Here is a 24,146-nt window from a genome sequence, read left to right on the forward strand (position 1 = left end):
GAAGGTGAAAACACATACACCACATACACAATTGGATTTTGAATATGATGTACCCTGAAGGTGTTAATCCTTATACCAGTGGCTCTCAACCTTTCCAGACTACTGTAGCCCTTTCAGGAGTCTCATCTGTCTTGTGTACCCTCAAGTTTCACCTCACATAAAACTAGAAAATCAGATATAAAAATACAAGTGTCACACTATTACTGAAAAATTACTTACTTTCTCATTTTTAACCATATAATTCCAAAATAAATAGATTGGAACATAAATATTGGACTTACATTTCAGTGTATAGTACATAGAGCAGTATAAAGTAATTGTATAAAATGTTTGTTTATACTGACTTCACTAGTGCTTTATATGTAGCCTGTTGTAAAACTAGGTAAATATCTAGATAAGTTGATGTATCCCTTGGAAGACCTTTGCACACCCCCCGGGACAAACATACCCCTGGTTGAGAACCACTGCCTTATTCAATAAGGGCTAACTTATCTCACTAAAGTTTATCTTAATTCCTTAAGTTTTGTTCAGGATACTACACGGTTTTGTCAGTCTCTCACACTAACTATCCACTATGCCTCTGGAGAATATCATTTTCTGCATAAGGCCCTAATAAGGATATCATTAAGAGGAGCTGCCCTCCTACCAGCTGCTGGTGTGTGCTATTTGGTGACCACAGCATCTATTACTTGACCTCATGCTCCCCTGAGTCCCAGCTCCTTCATATCCACACCCTGTGGGGAAACGTCAAAGCATGTCTCCTGGTGTACAGGCCACAAGAAGGAGCTAGTACAGCATTCTCCTCCCACTACAAAGAAGGTGGAGAATCAGTTTAAAAAGAGACCAGTCAAGTCATCCAGCCCCCATCTCTACCAATGCATCACAGATTCCTATTTCAGAGGGAGATGGGGGAATCATGGAAAAAACAAAACCAAAAGACAGGAAGGAGAACATAATAGAACAGAACAAGGGAGCAAAAAAAGGGCCAGAAACCTTAATGCAGCATACCCAGGTAAGGGAGGCAGAACACATGGGACCAATGTCAAGGTGAAACAGTGGCTGCACCATAGTTACTGCGGTGTTACAGAGTTCACTTTTAACAGGAGCTTTAAGTCTTTATTCTGTGACAGTCTCACTGAAATGGCAAACACCAAAATATAGAATAGAAACTTTGAGCAGTATTTTCATGCTGGTTTGATGAAAAAGGAATTGATACCATGAGAATATTGAAGAGTTTTAAAATCACCCGTTTTGGGCATTTTATTCCTGGTGGATTGTCTCACTTTCGTTTGTTCTTCTTTTGCAAGAAATCTAAAACACTGTGGGATGTGTCCTTTGTGGCAGAACATACTCCACCTACACAGAAACTTAAAAGCATAGAAATAAGTTAGAGGAAAGACTTATTCATTCCTTTCCACCTTCCCATTGCCTGCAACAGTGCCCCTAGCATACTTATGGCATGACTATTCAGATGCATGGAATGTGTGCAAGTCAGATGTGCTGATCTGTTGATTTAAAAGCATTCAAGGATCATTGCTAAGATTTGACATTAGAGTGCAAGTATGATGTAGTAAGGGTTCTTACTGTTTTTCTGGTATCTGTTGCAGATGGAAGTGAAAGCCTTATAGAGTGTGTTATCAATAGCATAGGCAAGACGAAGGTGGAAAGGAATGCACAAGTGTTTCCCTTAATTTCTGATTTCCATGCTTTTAAAGGTTTTGGTAGCTACATCATGTCCTGCTACAACTTCAGCCACCACTAAATGTAGTATTCCATTTGTTAATAGGACCAACAAAGACAATATGGGGAAGAGTGTGAAGGACAGAAATGTGAGGGGATAAGGGAAGGGAACACTATGAAAAAAGAGCCCCCGGAATAGCCCACCTTAACAGTTGTAGCCATTCTACAGAATTTTTAAGTCACCCTATTAAGTCCATGTTGGTTACATCCTTTAGGTTTTTAGAGTAATTTCTATAGAATCATATTGGATTAAAATTCCCAAACTCACTAGGACTTTTCCCACAAGAGATGAGACAATAAGGCATGGGGAAAGGTAAAGGACAGAGGATAGGGCAGTGGGGATTTAGAGACAGCCAAGAAGTGATGGAATTGCATATTTAGGGCCCAATTCTGCCACCCTTCCTCAAGTTAAGTGGAAACTTGAACTGAGGCACTCTGATGCTAGAGAGAGAAGCAACTTATATGTAGAGTTCTTGCGATAAAACATAGTACAGTGCCATCTCAGTGTAGAAGCAGCAGAACTGGGTTCTTAGAAAAACAAGAAAGGTACCATTTTTCCCTTAAGAAAGATGAGCATAGGAAGCACAGCAAGACGGGAATAAATAAAGGGGAAAGAACAAATACGAATTAGAGATGGAAGGAGAAAATGGAATTCTAGTCCATGAAATAGGAGACTGAAGAAGGAAAACATACTGAGATGGGGGAAAAAATGGAGAAAATAAGCAAGGACAAAACACTTGGGCTAATGCATTATATTTATTTATTCCTGCTGGTACTCCTTGATGTCATTTTCCTAGCAAATATCCAACACAGCTGTAAATCTGGAGGAAGGGAATAGCAAAATGATGTTTTGTTGGGAACTAGAGAGTCTTACTTCTTTGCACTGTTAGTGCTGGGATGACGTTAACTGTTTCATGCCACAGTGGAAAATCATGCTCCCCCCTCCGAATTTCAAGTCTTGATGCAGAAATGAGGGGAAACCTTTGAACGACAATTTAGTTTTCTTCAAAGGAACGCCAAGGGAAACCAATCAAGGCACAATTAGTATGAGTTTATCAGCAGTTAGCTTGAAAGGAAACAGGCTACTCCTGCAGGCACCAGAAATGCTACGAGTTTGACAGCCAGATATCCAACTTCCAGACAACAGGAGGTAAAAGGGGCCAGACTGTGCTAATGAACCACAGGCAAACTGCTGGTTTGTTATTTATTAACACTAATAAATGAGCTCATAATACCGATCAGAGAGTTTACACATCTCACAAAAAATTCCATGTGACAAGTATCATGATACATATTGTAGAAACAACAGCCGTGGCCGTAACAGTAAATAATGTTTCATTAACTGATGAGTAATATACCAGAAAGCAATCACACTAGTAATCAGTAAGAATTTACAAACATTAAAAAGTGCATAACATTTGAAACCAAAGGAAAAAATGTGACATCACCACCTATTAAAAAAAAAAAGCTTCTCTTTTTACCCTGTGATTGGTGCAAATGCAGGTGCCACAGTAGTAGTCATTCTTCTCACTCACCTAGATCAGGGAGACATGGGATTGCCCCAAGACTAAGCACTAGGGTAAATCTCTGGCCTTTTTTGCCCAGGGGAAATTGACCATCATAGCTACTGCAGAATATCTTATTCTAGAATAGTTATTCCAAAGTAATTTACCCAGGTGGACGTATTATTCTGGAGTCAGAGTGACTTTCTTCCAAAATAAATAATTAATCTTCTCACAAAAGCAGAGGAGTTATTTTTGAATAAAATGACTTAATTCTGGAATGAAAGTCCACAGAGGGGAGTTATTCCAGAATAGCTTCAATTATATCAGAATAGTTATTCCGGAACAGTTGTTCTGGAACAGTCAGGCTGGTCAATTTCTCTCATGTAGACAACAGCTAGGTTTAACAGCAGGAACCACAGCTTCACCAGCACCATGGGCTTCATTATTTTCAAATCAATGTTTTTCAAACCATACAGGTTATACATTTACTCTAAAACAACAATAATAAAATGTTTGGACTTTCTCTTCTTTTTTAAAAAAGCCCAGAGAAAGATTTATAAATCCAAGAAAAAAATATAGGGGAAAAAACAAAATGTAAAGATTCAGTTTGAATCCCGGATCTGCAACGAACTACAGTCAAGTGGCTGAACTGTACCACAGATACAAGACATACCGAACTGAGGGAATATTCACATTAGTGAATCACTCTGAAGGCTCATCTAGTAATAAACTGGAGTGCTGATGAGTCAATAGTTTTAGGCATAATCAATTTAGCAGCTGACATTTTAATTTGTCATGTGCACACCACCACATTATGCAAAAAAACAGCCCTTTCAAACAAGTGATAGAAAAATTCACAGTAACAGAAATATTCTTCATAAGCATTTGAGACAGGGCAGGGTGGAGCGTCTAAGTAGTACAATACAAAACATTGTAAATAACAGAGCTGTAAATCACAGATGCAGAGTTCTAAAACCAGTGCTTTCTACACAGTTCTTTTACTAGGTGATCACTTTGGCCAGAGAATTTTAAACTCTGAGGATCACTCAAACCTTTGCCACAGAACACAATTAAATCCTCTGATGGTTCAAAGACCATTTGCTACAAGAATTATCTATTTTGTTCTACTTTCTACAAGCATTCCCATCAAGTGGTTGTTATGAAAAGATCCATCCGATGACAATGTCCCACGATTAATAACGTTTCAACCATTGCTAATGACAGAGGTAGAACAAATTCTGTCTGCTGTCACAGCCTGTGTCCCCATTTTTAGCATTATGTTGAGCAGGTTCCAGCAGTGAAATGCATCCATTTTCTTTTCCACCAGCTTGCTCATGGAAACAAATTTGTTCCAGTAAACTCCTGCAGTCTGCAAACATCCAGCAGCTGCTCCTGTCGGTCAAAGTTGGATGTCAGCTTTCTTGTTTCGCTGCTTCCCCCTGGGCCTCCCCTGCTTGTTCAGTTGGGTTTCTTTGTGCATCTCCTTCGCCTTCTGCAAGGAACAAACAAAGGAGGGGAATGACTGGGGAAAAAACTAACCGGTTTTCAGACTGATCCATTCTAGATCTGTATTTTGCTCCTGGAATAAAATTTTATCCTTTGCCAAATTTAAGAATTTTGCAGTGTTATTGTAGCTGTGTTGGTCCCAGGATATTGGAGAGATAAGATAGGTGTGGTAATATCTTTTATTGCTCCAACTTCTATTGGTAAAAGAGACAAGCTTTCAGAAGTTGGTCCAATAAAAGGATACTGCCTCACCCCCATGGTCTCTCAAAATTTAAGAAGTGTCAGAAGATATCTGAGAAATAAAGTCAAAAGGAGAACTACGATGTTGACAAAATAATGGTGCATTTAATTCAAATACGCTTTAACGATACCCTATATTGATGAAATATCAAGACTGCATATTTAAAGACATGTTGACAAACCTGTTTCTGGCTGAACAGTTATCGTCTATCATTGCAAGTAACATTAAGATTACTAAAACAAAGATGTTAACAGTTTTCCAGGTTTCTTTACCATGTTAATTTGACTATATAAGAAAATCATTGTTTGTACTGTGCCTAAATACAGCTCTCTGGTGGGCTATACAATTATGGTAGAAAAGTACCATATTAAACAATAGAGGTAAAATTATTTTTTAAATTAATTCACTATGTGTAGTACTTTCTCCACGGACCACACTCCACATATGCCACTACTTCTGCTTCTACTTCTGCTTCTACTCCACATATGCCACTACTTCTACTGTCTCATTATAAGCCACACGAATGATTTGCAGACTGGAAAATATGTCTTACAGTGATAGACTTAAGGAGTTCAGTCAATTTAGTTAATCTAAAAGAAGGTTAAAAGGTGACTTCATAATGGCCTATAAGTACCTACAAGAGCAAAACACATCTGATAGGAAAGGGCTCTTTTAGCCGCTAGATAACAAGATCCAATGGTTGGAAGTTGAAGCTAGACAAATTCAGTTTGGAATAAGAAGGTAGTTAACCACTGAAACAATTTACCAAGCAAAGTGGTGGATTATTTGTCACTTGTACTCTAAAGATTGAATTACAGCATAAATTATAGGGCTCGATGCATGAATTACTGGGTGAAATTCTATAGCCCAAGTCATGCTTAGGTCAGATTAGAGGATCATAAGGCCTTATGGCCTCAAACATCTAAACATTGTCACAGGGTGTGTCAAGGTTGATTCCTCACTCTGGCACTTCGAGTGCAAAGGTGGGGGCACACAAGGATTTTAAAAATTAATACATGCCACTCCAGGCTTGTATTAAACTCCCAAGGTTACAGCTTTTCTCTGACTTTGGCTTGGTAAACATTCTCACCACTCAAATGCAAAAACCCCTTTGAAACCCAGAAAGGCGCACTTGGGAATTCCTTCCTGTGGGATACCCTCAAGCCCTTTCACCCCCCTCCCCCCCAGAGAAAAGCAGAGAAAGGAAAACAAAGAAATCAGCTGTTGCCACCAGCTAATTAAAAAAAAACATGCACAAACCTCTTGGAACACCAAAAATCCAATCCTGTTTTTAAAAAGGTAAATTTTATTAAAAACAAAAAGAAAGAATACACATCTGGAACTTAGGCTTTTGCTAGATTTAAAAAACCCACTTACAAAAATTAAACATCAACAATAACTTTCTTGAGGTCCAGCTTAAAGGTTACAGCAAAACAAAAGCATTTGGGTTTAGCACAGAAGAGTCCACTAGCCCTAAGAAATAAACAGAAATAAACGTAATTGCATCTTTCTAAACATTCCTGATCTACTCACACATTTGGGGGTTCCAAATAAGTGTTCTAGGTATGATCTGATGATCTATGATCATACCTGGCTTAAAGCTGCTTATAGCATAACTGCTCCCTGTTCCCCTCTTTCCTGGAGAACAACAGCAGCACACAAAGGGAAAGCTTTTTCCCCCAATTTTAAAAAGTTCTAGCCTTTCCATTGGCTCTTTTGGTCAGGTGCCCACTCCTTTTCTTTTATCTAGCCAGGGAGAGTTTTTAACCCTTTAGAGGTAAAGCGAGAAGAGAACAGCCACCAAGAAGGACTTTATAACTAAATGGCTGGCTGTCCGTCCATAAAAGGGAGTGACCCCCGCCGCCCTTCATTTATCACAGGGTGATGGCCCCTTTAAGGGGAAATGGGCCAGTAACATCTGTGCCATAATTAATTAGGTGCTTTCCAGCCTGGGGGCTAAGGAGGGTCAGGTGGTAGTTTATGGACACCTGGGCCTTATTAGAAGACTGACAAAGCTCTGTTTAGGGAGTTAAACACAGTGGGCGGGAAGCCTTCTGTGGGAGGCAGAGAGCCAGGGTCTGCAGGAGGCTGGGTACTGCAGGGCTCTATACCGGAGTAAAGAGGAACAACAGATAGTAGACAGACTTCTATGGAAGGCCCAAAGTGAGAGTCTGCAGGAGACTGAGGGGACTTCCAGAGAAGGAGCCTGGAAGTTGGGGATCTATCCCAGAGAGAGAGAGAGAGAGAGAGAGAGAGACAGACACACACACACACAAAAACGCAGAAGGGACTGGGAACAGGGCCCAGAGGCAGGGCATTGGAGAAGCCCTGAAGGCCAGAAGAATCCTTTTGTTTCTTTGGGACTTTTGTTTGGACTTATTACTTCAAAAGGGGATTGAACTCAGAGTGAGCCAGCCCGAGGGCTGAGCCACAAACTCTAGCGGGGAGGAAACTGAGGAAGGGAGTGCCTGCAGTGCCACACACAGCCAGCAGGGCATTACATTACAGTACACCCTGTGACTATTTTGTAGGCCGTTCCACTATTTGAACATAGTAAGGTAAAAAAAATATTGTGGTTTAACCATCTATGCATAATCTTTTATTAATTCAAGTGACACTGAATATCTGCAACTGTATCTTCATGCACACACCCACTCATGAAACCATTCACTTCTCTATGAATATGCAGTGGCACAGCACAAATAAATAAAATACCAAGTTCATGCAGAGCATCAGCTATTAAGGGTGAACTTTTCATAACTTCCTGTTGATAAGAAAATTTACAATAATGATAATTACCAACCTGACCAAAGGTAACGCATGGGAGGTTGCTATTTGGATGCATTCACTAACACTGATGCTTATTCTATTAATTACGGGCTGACTTATAGATAATACTTTTTAAAAAAATACTTTTTGTTGCCATCCTTTTTCTCCGAACACCTGCCAGTATCTGCATTGCACCAATTCCTCAGATCCTGCAGTCCGCTCTTCCCTAACCCACCATTATCAATGACCAAACAATTAATAGGGATTCTATTTGCATATGGACACCTCCTACTTGAAGATAAAGTAAGTCTCCTCTTCCCAGCTGAAAGCTCTGAACTTTTTCCTTGCCTCAAAGCCTCCCATTTATCTTTTTGAACACTCTAGTATATATATTGACAAAAGTGACTGTAAAATCTGATTTTCAGTGCCCTCTCTGGCTCATCCCACTCCACACACAGTGAACAGTTCTGGAGCTTTAATATTTCTCTTGACCTGCAGGGAGAATTGTGGTGAGGAATAGCTTCCTGCATATGATTCCGGAGCACAGTGCAATGTTAAGGCTCCAGGAGTGAACTTTCCTTTAAGGATTCTTCTCAAGTCATTCCATCACTGACCAATCTATAACACCAGTTGTCTTGCATTTGCCGCCACTGACATTTGCTCTGAGACTCATTGAGTGAAATATGGTATTACATCCAAAAATCATGATTGGCTTAAAAATAAATGTTAAAAACCAGAAAGTAAATAGAAACAACCTGAGGTTCCACGGTGCTCTTGGGCCACGTTTTCAAGCTTTTTTCCTGAAACCATAAGGGCTAGAATCTTATTTGAAAAAAAACAAAACAAAAACAAAACACACATTTGCAGAGATTCTCATGCAATGTTTTGATTCCAGCAGGTGGGTTTTAAGAAATGAAATATCACAAGACTTGCCATAAAATTGTGAGAGTTGGCAACACTAGAAATACTTTAAATATTACTGCCAATGACCTCTCTGATCAATCTCTAATTTATTTTCCCTTCCAGATATTCTTGGTCTTTTATGGTCCATTAACTCTCCCAGAGGTTATATCACTGACTTAATCCTATCAAAATTTATCTTCTCCTCTACTCATTTTTACTGATCCAAACTTAAGCTATCATTCCAATTCTGTATTGCTCTGCCTAAATCAACAGTCTTGCTTTACTCTGAGATGCCTGGACCCTCTCAGTTTTCACAAGGAGGCATCCCTCTCAACTTCTCACCTGCCAATTCTATTCCCTACTCTCTCTGACAAAACTGCATATACTGTACCTATAACTTTTTTCCCCTTGAGCAATTTGTATCCATCTAATCTCATAAACCAACATCCCTCACTCTACTTTTTAACCTTGGTATATGGGTCACTTTTGCTAAATCAGGCGCTGGGCTAGTCTGTACTGAATTCTGAATTAAACAAATGCTTCAAATTGGGTTTCATCATCTATTTTGACAAGGTGAAAGCTTAGCTGCTGAGCTAACAACTTCTCTAAGAGCACACAAGTATAAAACCCTGCTCTCTGTTGTCAGCCATTACAGAGGGCACAGATATCTCAAGTTTCCTGTTGTGGTTTCCATACTTATCCAATCTGAAAAGCAATTCTCCCACAGGAATAAAAGTCACATTGCTGCAAAAAAGGACAGTATGTATTTATTTTAAATACACTGTTCATTAAATATGCCCACTAGGAAGTTGCTCATTACAGCTGATTTATTTTGACTAGAGAGTACTGGAGTACTTGTTTTGAAGGAATAGCCTTATACATAATTATGTGCACTTTTGCAAACAAATATGAAGTAGAAGATGAGAGTCAAATTTTGGACCTACCAACTTAGTTGAGTTTGTCACTATATTGGTGTAATTTAACTAATAAGAGCACCGTTCAGCACAAATAGTCTGACACCTTTTTGGCAGCACGTACATTGGCAACGTCAGTCTGTTCCTCACCAACAGGTGTCTACATCAGAAAGCTGCCAAAACTGGCAAGCAGCACCAGGTACAGGACAGGCCTGGAGAGTGATCTACTCTCTTACCCTGACACAGGTTTGGTGGGGCATCCTTTTCTGCCATTGGTGTAACAGTGCTAGGGACACTGCAGAAGACCTCAGTTTGAGACTTTTGATTTGGCACCTTTAAAAGAACTACATTCACTTTGTAAAATCAGTTGGGGGCGGGGGGGGAGAACAACGCTCCAAAAAAATCCAGACCATTCCCAATCCGGAAGGTTAAACTACATAGTTGGATATATTGTTAAGAGGAGGTAGGATGGCATTTCCATGTACCTTGTTAACCTTATAAGATTTTATGGGCTGCTCTGAAAACTTGTCTGAAATTATTAGCATTTACATAAGCTGCAAGAGAGGTCTCAGACAAATTAAATATAATCTTGAAACATGTATCAAATTTAGGCTAATCATTATTTAGCCATTCCCAGGGTTTATGAAGATTCAGGATCTTAAGTCTCCTTCTCATCACAGCAAAGCCTACTGTATCTACGTGATAAATATGCTAACACGAATTAAATCAAATTCCTTTGAATGATCACAAAAGTCACTCTAGCTAGTAATTGCTCCTTCATCATTAAGAGATACTGAACGTAGTCAAAACACTGAAGTTTGACTGTGTAATTGCAGTTTTGTAAAATGTAAATTTATGGTAGGAAGACAGTTTAAGGGGAGAAGTTGAATCTTAGCTGTAGGAATTTTGAGTATACAGCCCCAGAAGGCTGTATATGGCGATTGCATTGGAGGTGGATCTACTAAGGATACAAGATGGCTTTTTACACAAGTCCAGGAAGACAAACAAACAAACTCCACAGTCTCTATGCCGATCTGTTCAGTGGAGAGAGAAACTGTCAAATCTCTCTGTTCCCACTGAAACAGCATGTGGGGCCCTTCAAGCTACTGCTTGCCACTGGCCTGTCCTTTCTGAGACCCATTGTCTTCTCCTCCAATTAGGGCCAAACAATCTGCTGCAGATGGAGCAAGTATAGGTTTATGTCAGGGCTATTAGAAGCAAAGGAAAGAAATGTCAGTATTTACTACAGGGTGTGGGTGTGTGTGTGTGTCAATAGAAAAAGAAGCTTCAAATAAAACAAAACAAGAATAATCACATGAGTATCACTGTCTTTTAACTGCTGTACAAATAGTAATTACTGCTCACAATAATCTTTTAGATAGGAATGTCTTATTCCCAGTATACAGTTGGAAAAGCAGAGAGAAAGCGTAAATGAGTTGGTGCAAGCCCGCACACTGTACTAATAGCAGAGCCAAGACTAAAAAACACAAAGACAAACATACACAACTGAACAACTCAGGCATGTCTGGCTCCTAGGCTGTGTCCACTAGCCTACCCCATAGCCTCCAATGAGGCAAGAGTGGGTGTATAACCAAACACTGGAGACGAAGCCTCCCCGCAAAAACAAAAACACAAAACCCCACATTAAAAACCAACCATAAAGGCATTTACAGTTACCTTCTGAACTGACTTTTAACCTTCTTATTTTTTCACAATGGAAAGACTATTTGATCTTCTGTAAGCAAAACCCTTATATAGGTCACCAGCTCCAACGCACTGTAGAAAATCACTACTCATTTCTGTTGTGTGTCGAGTTTGGGAAGAGAAGCCATTTTTAAATCTGAGCTTCTGTATGAGTAGCAAAACCCACTGATTCTGCAACATCAGATGAAGGGCTGGAGTTTATCCATTCACCCATGGGGAGCAGTGTGTGTGTGCGCCAACCAGATTTACTAAAGTACTCATTTCTTCCGTTTTCTTTTTTGTAAACAGCTGAAATAAAAGAATACAAGTGCTTACCTCTTTTGTTTATATCAAGTTCTGATAACTTTAGAGATAGTTCACTAGAGTTCCCACTTGTAGAGGACACCAGGATATCATGTAGCGCATTTCTTCTACCTGTTCTTCCTGAAGCAATAAAATCTGCATATGTAGATTCCACATCAGTCATTGCTAACAAATATCCACATAGCAGTACCTAAATAGGGAACAGGAAAAAGGTCCATATTTAAAACATGGGAAAGGCAAAAAGGACAGGGAGACAGAAGAGGACAGCTAGATGCCTCCGATCATGAAAAATGAAACCTTTAAAATGTGCTGGATTTACAGAAGTAACACAGAGACCCCTCAAACTACTGAAGTTGGCAAATTAAGAGAATAAAATGAATAAAAATAAAAAGTGCAAGGATGTTGTCCAACAAATGTTCTTTATTAAACTATTTTTACAACTGTAGTTTAAATATGTGAAAGAATATTTCAGAATACAGTCATAAGTGCATTTTTTTAATGATAAATTTAGTAACATAACTCTGCTATATAGTGTTTGCTGGAAAGTGGGAGTTGGAAAGAGTTCTTTTCTGCATGAAATACGAAGTACACAGATTAACAGAGTTTGAATTAGTGAAGTTCTGCTTTGTTTCTGCATGTTTAACGTTCTTCTCGGCAGTGGAGAGATTGTGGTTTGATAATGTTGGTACTGTATATACCACTAGGGCTTCATAAGTAAATTTGCTTTGCTGTGGTATCAGCTCCAAAGTGAATGCATTGCAATAAAGCCACTGAAGTCGGTGGAGCTATGTTGATTTACACCTACTGAGGATCTGATCTGCACCATCTCCTCGTGGTTCAATACCTCTCCTCTCCTTTCCCTTTACAGGAGAATTTTATTACAAATGTTCTTGAAAAACCATTTGTAGGCTTCCTTTTGACAATCATATTTCTTTTATGTGCCCAAACTCCATTAGCATGCTCACCTAAAGTTTCCTGCAGAGATCTAGACAGGTAGGTTTCATTAATGAAATTTCAGAAAAGTTATGTCTGCTACACCAGTACTTGATAGAAAAGGGAGCACCAAGATCCACAAAGAAGAGGGTAGCATTACTCCTGAGCGAATTCTGCACCACTGTACATGTGCAGAATTTACGTCCTCCACAGATTTGATTGCTTCCCTGCAGAAAAATGACTTTCTGACAGGGATGCAAAGGGAAGCCACAAGAACCATCATGCGACCCTCCCCAAGCAGTATGTTTCGGGTGCCCAGGGCAGCCAGCAGAGAGGTAAATCACTCTGGGGCAAGGGGCGCGACTAGGGAAGACCAGATTGGTGGCTCCTACCCTGCACTGGGCTGCTAGTCCCAGCTGGGCTGGGGAAGACGGGACTTCCTCTTCCCCTGCATGGCTTTCAGGACCATGTCAGACCCACCCCTAGATTTCTCCCCTGGCTGTAGGAAGTGCTGCAAACTTCCCCACCTCCCCCTATGCTTCCTGCATCCCTTGCTCCTCAGCTGCAGTGGGAGGGATCACTGTACAGGGAGCTGCTCCCCCATCCGCCCAACCCCCATGCATCCAGACCCCCTCATACCCAAACCTTCCCACTGAGCCTCATCCCCTCCACACACCCAGAATCACCTCCATCCCCAAGCCCCACTCTCCCTGCACCTGGACCACCCCACTGAGCTACCCACACCCAGATCCCACTCCACCGAGCCCCAACCATCTTCACCTGGACTCCCCCGCAGAGTCCCATTACCATTGCATCCAGAACAATCCAACAAGCCCCTGCGCATCCAGATTTCCCCCCTGGCCCCGGATCCCCCACTGAGCCACCAGCATCCAGACTGCCCCCCACAGAACCTTCTCAACCCATACCTGGATCCCCCCACACTAAGCCCCTCCACACTTGGATCCTGTCCTGCTGAGCCTGCCTGCCCACACCTGGTGAACCTGGCATTGAGGGGTAGGGCCATGGGGTGTTTCTGGGGCAGGGTCAGTCCTTGTGCTGTACCAGGGTTGGGCGCAGTCTCACAGCTGAGTCCGTGTCCTGGGGCCGGGGGACAGAAGCTGCACTGTGATCTCCAACCTCTGTGCAGCCAGTGGCCTGTGCTCCCCAATGCCATGCTGGAACCTCTACATTTATTTGACAAATGAAATTAGCAGAATTTTTAATTTTTGGCACAGAATGCTCTCAGGAGTAGAGCATGCTTTGACCAAAGGTAACACTCATGGGGCCAAATTCTGCCCTCATTTACATTCCAGCTATTCCAGTGAAGCCACCAAAGGAAGAATTGGGTCCCTGATGCCAATTTAAACCTTGTTAAGTTGGTGAAAGTATGTCAACAATTCCACAGGAATGAGTGAAGGGTTATTTACTGAAAATGTACACAGCAAAAACCACTTTCATCCATTACCAAGACTTTTTTCGGGGGGTAAACAATGACCTAAAGATAGACCCATCCTCTGGATATCACAATGTGTTTATGTTGTCTATTTCGATTACATGTTAGGGACTACCTTCTGTGTCTTGCATAGGGCTGAACTCAACTGTCACATCATACATGGTTTTTTCCTTTTCTGCACTGTAAGGTCTGAGGCCTTCTTCTGCAGCCATATTAGGAGAGCAGCAGCCAGGAGCCAAGAAGCAGGAAGTCACATCCTCACATTCCTTCTAAATTACAGTAAAATAATGTAATACTGGGCTGCTAAGAAGGAGATCCTGCCCTAATAGCACCCACCAATCACCAGATAAAGAAACAAATCTTAAGATGTTTAAAAAAAACTTTGTTTGATAGCATTCTGTCTGGCAAGGAATCACTTAACAGTTGTGGGTGTGAAATCTCTACTACTTTATTCTTTTGCCTTTATGGTCCCTACTTTTCTATTGTTTATCTCTATGGCTTCTGCCTGGTTCTTTGATTGTTTCTGTTATGTAACTAATTTTTCAAGGTATAAATCAACTAAGGTGATGGGTATGATTGGTTGAAGAATTGTTTTGCAATATGCTAGGATTAGTCAAGGAATTATTTTGTAATACTTTAGTAAAATGATTGATTAAGGTATAGCTAAGCAGGACTCAAGTTTCACTATATAAACTGGGGTCCAAAAGAAAGTTCTTTGGAACCAACTCAGCTCAAGATCAGAGCTGCCAGATCTCAACACCCTGACAACTATATTGTGCAGAAGCTGAAGTCCCCAGATGACCTGATCCTGACTGGCCAGTAAGAAAAGTTATTGGGAGTGGTGAGCATTGTATGTTTAGCGGGTACATTCTGTTTTGGTGTTTGTTAATAGAGATTTAGGATATCACTGTGTAAGGCTCTTTCACTGGTAAAAGACCCTGCAAACCCACAGAGTGTAAGGCTATGTCTTGAGCTATGGAAGGGTAATGGTTGATGCCCTAGAGCAGCATTTCTCAAACTGAGGTCAATGGACCCTTGGGGGTCCCCAAGGGTACTTCAGGGGGTCCGCGGATCCCACTGAGAAACTCCTCCCCTTTCCTCCCAGTGCCTCCTTCATGCTGGGGAACTGCTGTGAAGGAGGTGCTGGGAGGGAGGGGTAGGAGCAGGGCACTTGGCTCCGTGCCAGCTGCTTCCAGGATAGGCAATGTCACTGCGGCCCCAGGGGGTGGGGCAAAGGGGTCTCCCCGTGCTGCCCCCGCCCCGAGTGCTGACTCCGCAGGTCCCATTGGCCAGGAATTGCAGCCAATGGGAGCTGCGGGGGCGGTGCCCGCAGGCTGGGGCAGTGCGAGGAGACCCCCTGCCCTCCCCTGCCTAGAAGCCTCTGCCAGAAGGATGTGCCAGTTGGGAAACGCCCGAGGTAAGCGCTACCTCCCTCACCCCAGCCCCCTGCCCCAGCCCAGAGCCCACACCCAAACTCCCTCCCGGAGTCCACACCCCTCGCCCCCTCCCACATCTAAATTCCCTCCCAGAACCCGCACCTCACCCCTTCCTGCACCCACACACCCTCCCAGAGCCTGCACCTCACCCCTTCCTGCACCCACACACCCTCCCAGAGCCTGCACCCCAACTCCCTGCCCCAGCCTGGTGAAAGTGAGCGAGGGTGGGGGAGAGGGAGGGAGTGGGGGATGGAGTGAGCAGGGGCGGGGCCTCAGAGAAGGGGCAGGGCAAGGGCTGAGCGGGGGGGTTTGGGGTCCCTGAAAAATTTTAAATGAAAATGGGTGTCCTCGGGTTGCTAAAGTTTGAGAACTGCTGCCCTAGAGTGTGCAGGTAACAGCATAACTGTAGATGTTTCCTTTTACTGCCACCTCCCTGGCTGCAATAGACTTAAAAGAAAACAAGCAGATTGAATCAGGTGGTGTAGTTCAGTGGTTGCACAAAAATCATATACCAGGAAGATCTTAAATGCAACTGACTCTTTGGGTCCACAGGCATTTCACTTAACTGCCTTGTGCCGAAGAAGCTATGAAGAACAGATAAGTATGAGCTGAGCTTCACTGGGTTAGTATATTACAGAAAAATGACATTGTCAAAAAGGAAACAGCGTATGCTCCGTCTCTGTAAAAATATTCACATACAGTGTTAAGATTTAACTCTATCAATAGCTGAAGTTACAGCAGCTGATGCCAAAGGCTCCCAAGTACGTATAAAATCTTCATTGACATATTACTGTTAACCTAAAGCATCTGTTACTAATGCACACTATGAAGTATTTCCTAAAAGCCAAAACCAATATTTATGCAATCCTTTAGAATACAAAAAGAGATTCAACTTCTTTTCCTCTAACAAACCCTGTATTTTCATGGTCTTATAAATGCCCATTCATTTTAAAAACAAACACTATCCTCACAAATCTTGTCCATTCCTGCCCTGCTTTTGTTTTAATCCCTTAGCTCCCTCCATCTTCGCTCAGCCAGAGTCAGTTAATCAGCCTAGTGTGCCATATTTGAATCTACTGACAAGCTCTTTGAGAAGCCAGGGAAAGGGGGTGAGGTACAATATTCTATCCAGCTAAATATAGCCATATTGAATATCATTGTAAGAGTGACTTATCCACAAAGAATTTCAAGACTATGAAGCTTCTGAGAATGAACTAGTGACACTGTGTCACACGCCAAATGCTGAATGGCTGACATCATTTCACTCCTGGGAATGAGACCCATGAAACAAGAAACCTGCTGTGAAGAAAGAGGGAATTAAAAGAGGTCAGTGTGTCCACAGGCTTGTCTGATATATGCAAAATGGTGCTGCGCCTTTCAGTTAACCAAAGCTTTCTTGGGCTTCATAATAATCCATGCCAGGATGCCAGATGTACTGATTCCTGTAATATGTTGTCTCCTCATAACAATGTGAAACACTGAAGCAGTTTACTAACTTACCGAATTTACTACTTAGTTCAGCCCCAACCTGCCAATATGTTTTTTAAAAACAAAATAAATAAATGGATTAAAAGTATATAGAGTGGGGATGAGAGGATGAGGATAATGGTGTCATTAGCAGCCACAGGTCAGGTTAAAAACCTACACAAGACTTCAAACTTGCCTGTGCTTTCCTCCAAAACATGTCAAACTTGACATGACCAGAAGACAGATTTACTACTTGATTTTAATGCAACTTACTCAAGTAATAATTGTTTGGTCCTTTTATTTAGGGTAGGTTTCTAGAAGACTAAGTGCAAAGCCAATGAGTAAGTGTCTAGCCACAGGAGCCACTCCTTAAAAACAAATAGCTTGAATTTTGATGCTAATATAGCATTAGTTCCAAGTCTACACAGCAATTGTTTCTCCCCCCCGCATTTGAACCATTAGTATGCCAGTTTTACAAGTTTTAGAAAAAGAATCCCAGGATTTTGCCTCCTGTGTATTTTTGCCTTGCTTCCTCATGGTCCATGATGCCAGCGGAAGTTGTCAGCACTATGTACCCAAACTGACGTGACGGCAAAAGGTTGTTCTCCCACTTTTCCAGGTCCTTCAACTGAACATCAAATCTCGGACTGATCACACCACACTTGCTCAGTTTGCCTGTGAGATTAACAACAATTTTCCCAGCTCTGTGATCGTCAATGATCTCAAATTCACCAATGCAACCATGCTTCATCATCACAGTTAAAAACCGGACGATTACTTTTGCCAGGATGCTGCCTTAATCTGTTAAGTGCAGCAGCATCACACTGCCAGAAGGAGCATTCTTTCGTTCTGCAGAAAGCTGTACACTGCTTTGCTGATTACAGTGGATTTGCTCACAAATAGATGAAGCACACACTATTGCTCAATTTCATTTAGAACGTTTTCAACTGTGTTTCACCCCAGGTGTTTGCAATACCCTTACCCCCCACACCAGTTATGGCAATTTCTAGAGCCAACATGGCTCATAGTTTTAAAGGGCTACCCTTAACTTTCCCTCAGAGTTTAGAAATCAGGATGATGTGTCTGTCGGGGAAGAAATTAGTGACAAGTGGCTATCTTTCACAGTGGTACTACTCTAGAGCCTCCTGCTTTGCCAGATTTACTGATCTACAGCTCATACTGGCAGAATCCAAGGATCTCCTATTTCCTTCCTTCAGAGGGCCTTTATCCACCAGATCTACTAGATGACAACAAATAGGGAGGTGGTTTCCTCCAACGTGAACACCCATACCACTCCAGGAATTAGGTGTCAGGAGATACATAGTCACAGTTTTTATTTCACCTCTGTAACTGGAGTACATCCCTCTCCCCAGTATGACTGAGTTACACCAGGCCTTGGATTGGCTTTGACTACAAGGTCCTTATTTACATATTAACCATAAAATAGTTATTCAGTACGGGCTGCGGGTACTCAGCACTCCTAAACCCAATGGAAGCGGAAAGCATTCAGTAACCCTGAAACACCAAGCCTGTGGCAGAGTACGGTTAGAACAGGCCACTCCCACATCATGGCAACTGCCACCCTAACCTCAGTTTCTTCTCCTGGTTCTCCATCAATTCACATGAACCCAATAGTTTATTTTATGTTTCCCTTCTTAGATCTGTTTTATTAGGTCAGTCTAGTTCCATAGTCTAAGTTTGGTTGTGTTCCCAGATACTAAGGTTCCTTCCCTGATCAGTGGGGTACCATAAATAATCCTCCTCTACCCTGCCAGGCTTAGATCTTTTTCTCTCCTAGTTACCAGGGTTCCTACAGCCTTTGTTCCAGGGGCTGCAGCACAGGTGCCCTTGGTAGAGGGTTCTTTCCTTCCCTCTTTTGAGGGACTTTGCCTAAAGTCTGGCAAGCTTCTCTAGTCTGCCACCATCCTGGCTGTACTGCCAGAGAGCCCTTCTGCTCTCAGCAGGTTTCTCCCAGGTGTGAGCAAGCAGCCCATCTTTTAGGAGGCACTGCCTCCAGGTGGTATTCAGGTGACCCCTAACTCAGGTGCTGGTGAGTGCTTGTGGCTTCAACCCCTTAGATTCATAGATATTTAGGTCAGAATGGACCATGATGATCATCTAGTCTGATCTCCTGCACAACGCAGGCCACAGAATTTCACCCACCACTCCTGCAAAAAACCTCTCACCTATGTCTGAGCTACTGAAGTCCTCAAATCGTGGTTTAAAAACTTCCAGCAGCAGAGAATCCTCCAGCAAGTGACCCGTGCCCCATGCTACAGAGGAAGGCGAAAAACCTCCAGGGCCTCTTCCAATCTGCCCTGGAGGAAAATTCCCTCCCGACCCCAAATATGGTGATCAGCTAAACCCTGAGCATATGGGCAAGACTCACTAGCCAAATACTACAGAAAATTCTTTCCTGGGTAACTCAGATTCCACCCCATCTAATATCCCATCACAGGCCATTGGGCCTATTTACCATTACATGCTCAGCTCACACAGTGACAAGACTTCTTTTCTGATGGCAGGTATTGGGTCATTTCACAAGTTCAGATATTAATGGGGTTTGGCAGCAAGTGAAATTAAAAAAAATCCCCTGGTATGTAGGGGAATGTTGCGTGCTATTGGGACGCAGAACAGTAGTGGGCTGCTCAAAGCCTTCCTAGCGAACCTTTGAGTAATGACTACATCATATTCTTTTTTATATATCCATATAAATAAAATAAATATATACTATATTACAGAGAATTCAGGAGTGTTTTCCATGTTATTCTAGGGTATCTAACAAAGAATATGAACTCCTTTTGGAGCATCTCATCAGGAATATCTCACAAGGCATATAACATGAACACTTCTGAATTCGCATTTTAAAATGTACACATTCAGTAATTCCTTGCTTAAGGTTGTAGTTATGTTCCTGAAAAATGCTACTTTAAGCGAAATGATGTTAAGCGAATCCCATTTTCCTGAGCCCTGTCGTGTCCCCTCCCTGCTCCGTGGAGATGGGGTAAAGGAGTGGGGAGCAGAGGACACCCTGACATTAGCACCCCTCTTCCCCCGCTCCCTGCACAGCAAGCAGGAGGCTCCCGGGAGCAGCTCCAAGGCAGAGGGCAGGAGCTGCAAAGGGCCGTGTGGGGAGGGACAGCTGAACTGCTGGCAACTGGGAGCCTGCTGGGTGGCTGCTGTACAGGGAACTTAGGGGAGCTGATAGGGTGGCTGCCGGTCCACCCTGGTGCCAAGCCCCCACAAGCTAGCTCCAATGGGCTGCTCTTTCTGCAAGCAGTGGACAAAGCAGGCAGCTGCCAAACACTGTTAAAAGGGAGCATTGCGCAACTTTAAACGAGCATGTTCCCTAATTGATCAACAACGAAACAACGGGATGACGTTAAGTGAGGAGTTACTGTATTATATTGAAAATATATTTCTTATATATAAACTAGCCATAACAGTAATAAAAGTACTCCTGGGAAGATTTTTTTTTAAAAACCCACAGAAATGGGCTTGGTTTCCTAACACATATGCTGCAATATTTATTGACAACTTCTAATTTTTGTGCCAGTATAATCTCCTTAATGTCACTGAAACACAATTTTGTTTTGTGTTGGCATTTTAGGCAGAATCATGAGACATTATTCCTTAAATATGGAATTTCATTGACGTCACCAAAGAAATCCTCTCTCACTGTGATGGCTTGATGCCCAGAAACCCGATTTATTTAGTGCAACCACCACGAAGCAATTACCATTCCTTCTTAAAACCCCTTTTTTTCATTCTCTTTGGGATGACTGGAATCTGGCTTTTAGTATATAAACTATTTCATGAAACAGGATTTTAATTTCTTAACTAACTGCATTAACCCGGTCTCCTTGGATAAAATCCTCATTCTGCTCCCATTGCCTTCAATAGGGCCAAAATTTCATCCCTTAACTTTAAAGGTTCTTTAAAAAAAGATGAAATGTTTATGAATAACCAGCTACCAAGTGTTATTGAGGAATTTCCTGATGTTTTTCAGTAACGTTTTCTGCTGGACTCAATTCAATAACAACAATTACTAACAAAATATTGAAAACATAATAAAAATATAATTAAAATATTTTATAACTCTAATCTTTAGCATGGAAAGACTGGTAATGACTTTATCATTACAGTTGCAACAAGGGGGTCACTCAAAAACCATTTCAAATTCAGATTTTCATGATTTAAAGTCTTCCAGGTTAATTTACAGTGAACTATTTTAATTCATTCCCTGCCTCCCCACCCTATACTTCCTAAAACTACTAACAGTTATAAAACATTTAATTTAAAGATGACCTCTCTGAACCAAGCTCAGATTTTGTGATCTTTCTTCCATTCTTCTCCACAGTATGATCAAGTTACAGCTCAAGATTTGATGGGGCATAATATATCTAATTGTACGGTTTATAGATTAGTTGTGTTATTGGGGTGGGGAACTAAAGCTCATTAAATTAAGACTACTGCACAAGTCTACTGAATATGATGGATATAAAAAAAAAACTACAACCACAGAATGCTCACATACCGTCGCCTGAAATTCTGGAAACAACAGCTCCCCCCCCCCCCCACACACAGGGCCTGCTCCTACTGAAACTGACAGGAGCAACTGAATGTCACAGGGAGCAGAATCAGACCCCCAGGAATTCTGGCAGAAGGGGAGACTTGCTAAGATCTGCTGGGGGAACAGAAGAGGAACTCCTCTACAACACACCTTCGCAGGTGCACAGAATAGGTGCTCCACTGCTGTTCCTTCAAATACATTTTTGATAAGTCTCTCTGCTTCTATCCTTTGATCTCACTAGCCCAAATTATGGGTTAATATTCATCACCCTTTTATATACAGTTTTTATTGTATCCCCAAGCTTTCCTAGCAATGTGTGTTACATTTCCATGAACATTTCTTTCTCCAATACAATCTGGTTCTACTGGGAAAACTGGAACACAGCCTGGCACTTAGTTGGACCGCAGTGTAAAATCCTGACTGCACTGAAGTCAATGACAAAACCTTCCATTGACTTTAAAGGGGCAGTATTTTACCCAGTGACTTTACTGCTGTTCTCAAGAATCTGGAAGTGAAAGCATAAAAATTATGCCACATAACACAGACAACTTTTCAATGCACATTAAAAATCTATGCCCAGAAGCTACCCAGACCAGTAGTACACCTGGTTCTTGAATTAAACGTATTTCAGGAACTGGACCCTCTGTTGGAAAGTCTATTATTTTTTAACCTGCCATTGCATCACATCCATGTTTTGTCAGCGTTTCCATTACTATCACAAAGAAAAGAAACAAAATGAAGACAAAAATCCAACAAGTCTGTGAAGAGTGTCTTCAGTGTAGGATTTGGCATGTGTTACCAGTAGCAGGAAGAGGTAGTTTTGTTTGCACTAAAAATTACTGGAATATAAAACCTCACAAGACACAATCCTCCCTGCTCTCCCCCTCCACACACACAGCTGAGAATTAAGAGGGGATTTTTCAGCTTTATTAAAAAAAAATTCTCAGGGTTTGGCAGGTAAACGTTGTGTCATGATCTGAACATCACTGAAAAATAATGATCTATAGTCAGCTTTCATATAGGAACATAAAACCCTATCCTTAATACTATGCAAGAAACAGAGGAGTTGTACAATTATGTTTTAAAAATAAAATTCAGTGAAGATTCAGCCTCCCTGTAAGCTTTTTCCAGTCAACAGGAAGCCTCTGTGACTATATTTCCCACATGAACTAATAGATTCTAAGGCTAGACAGGATCCCTGTGATCATCTAGTCTGACCTCCAATATATAGCTCAGGCCATAGAACTTCCTCAAAATAATTTCTAGAGCAGAGCTTTTAGAAAATTATCCAATCTTGATTTTAAAATGGTCAGTGATGGAGAATCCACCACAAACCTTGGCAATTTGTTCCAATGGTTAATTACTCTCACCATTAACAATTTATGCCTTATTTCCCATCTGAATTTGTCTAGCTTCAACTTCCAGCCATTGGATTGTGTTATATCTTTCTCAGTTAGATTGAAGGACTCATTATTAAATATTTGTTTTCCCAATTATTGCTTATAGACTGTAACCAAGTCACCCCATAACCTTCTCTTTGTTAAGCTAAAAAGATTGAGTTCTTTGAGTCTATCACTATAAGACTTTTTTTCAAATCCTTTAATCATTTTCATGGCTCTCTTCTGAGCCCTCTCTTATTTATCAACACCCTTCCTGAACTGTGGGCAACAGAACTGGACACTATATTCCCGCAGCAGTCACATCAGTGCCAAATACAGACATAAAATAACCTCTCTATTCCTACTGAAGATTCCCCTGTTTATGTATTCCAGGATCACATTAGCTCTTTTGGCCACAGCATCACACTGGGAGCACATGTTCAGCTGATTTTTCCCATAACTCCCAAATCTTTTTCGGGGTCACTCCTTTCCAGAATGGAATCTCTTCATTCTCTAAGAATGGCCTACATTCTTTGTTCCCAGATGTATACATTTATATTTACTCATGTTACAACACATATTGTTTGCTTGCACTGAGCTTACCAGGCAATCCAGATCACTCTGAATCAGTGACCCATTCTCTTCATTATTGACCACTCCTGCAATTTGTGTCTCATCTAAAAACTTTATCAGTGATGATTTTACGTTCTCTTCCATCACTGATAAAAATGTTAAGTAGCACTGATGAAGCGTTACTTGCTATGGAGCTAGAGCAAAATGGGTTGTCAGAGGAACCTCTGTTGTTTTAAATCCATTTCTCAGAGTGCTATGCACCTTGTGGCAAATAAATCATACTTTGTTTTGAAGCAACTGCTTCTGTGTCACTGCAAACGGTTACTGTCCACAGGTTCCCAAAGGGAAACTCTTGCATTTGTCAAGCCTACTGGGACTGCTTGATGTAACCTGGGAGATCCACTTGAAAAGCAGTTGGATTCTACCTCAAAGAGAAATGGAGGCACAAGCCTTTCATTTGAAAAGGGTGCACTATGGAGACTTGGAAAAGAGTCTCAAAAGGGACAACTAACTCATGGCCCATGACATGTAGAGGACAAGGGGACCTGATCAGAAGGAGATAGGGAGTTGTGATATGTAGGAACTTCGACTGGGTACTGCAAAAATTGGCTGACACAGGTATGCAACTTAAGGAGGAAAAGTATATTTGTCAGGCTGCCTAAATCATTTAGCTGGGACACAAAATTAATGCAACTGGCTTACACCCAGTAGAGGAGAAGGTACAGGCCATTACCAAGGTCACCACCA

At 41.6% G+C, this 24,146-nt stretch overlaps 1 protein-coding gene across 1 annotated transcript in view; it reads right to left on the bottom strand.

Moving 5' to 3' along the window:
- Positions 1-2,477: 2,477 nt before the first annotated feature.
- The window catches only part of PKIA (cAMP-dependent protein kinase inhibitor alpha), a 67,297-nt gene continuing 45,628 nt past the window's right edge, over positions 2,478-24,146 (bottom strand). The window contains exons 2-3 of the mRNA XM_084618632.1: positions 11,598-11,775; positions 2,478-4,737 (exon numbers count right to left, since the gene is read on the bottom strand). Coding sequence (XP_084474758.1) covers positions 4,658-4,737; positions 11,598-11,748 — 231 coding nt within the window. The 5' untranslated portion in view covers positions 11,749-11,775 and the 3' untranslated portion in view covers positions 2,478-4,657. The remainder of the gene's footprint in view (positions 4,738-11,597; positions 11,776-24,146) is intronic.

The sequence above is a fragment of the Lepidochelys olivacea genome (assembly GCF_965140295.1).
Source record: "Lepidochelys olivacea isolate rLepOli2 genome assembly, chromosome: 2".
NCBI lineage: Eukaryota > Metazoa > Chordata > Testudines > Cheloniidae > Lepidochelys > Lepidochelys olivacea.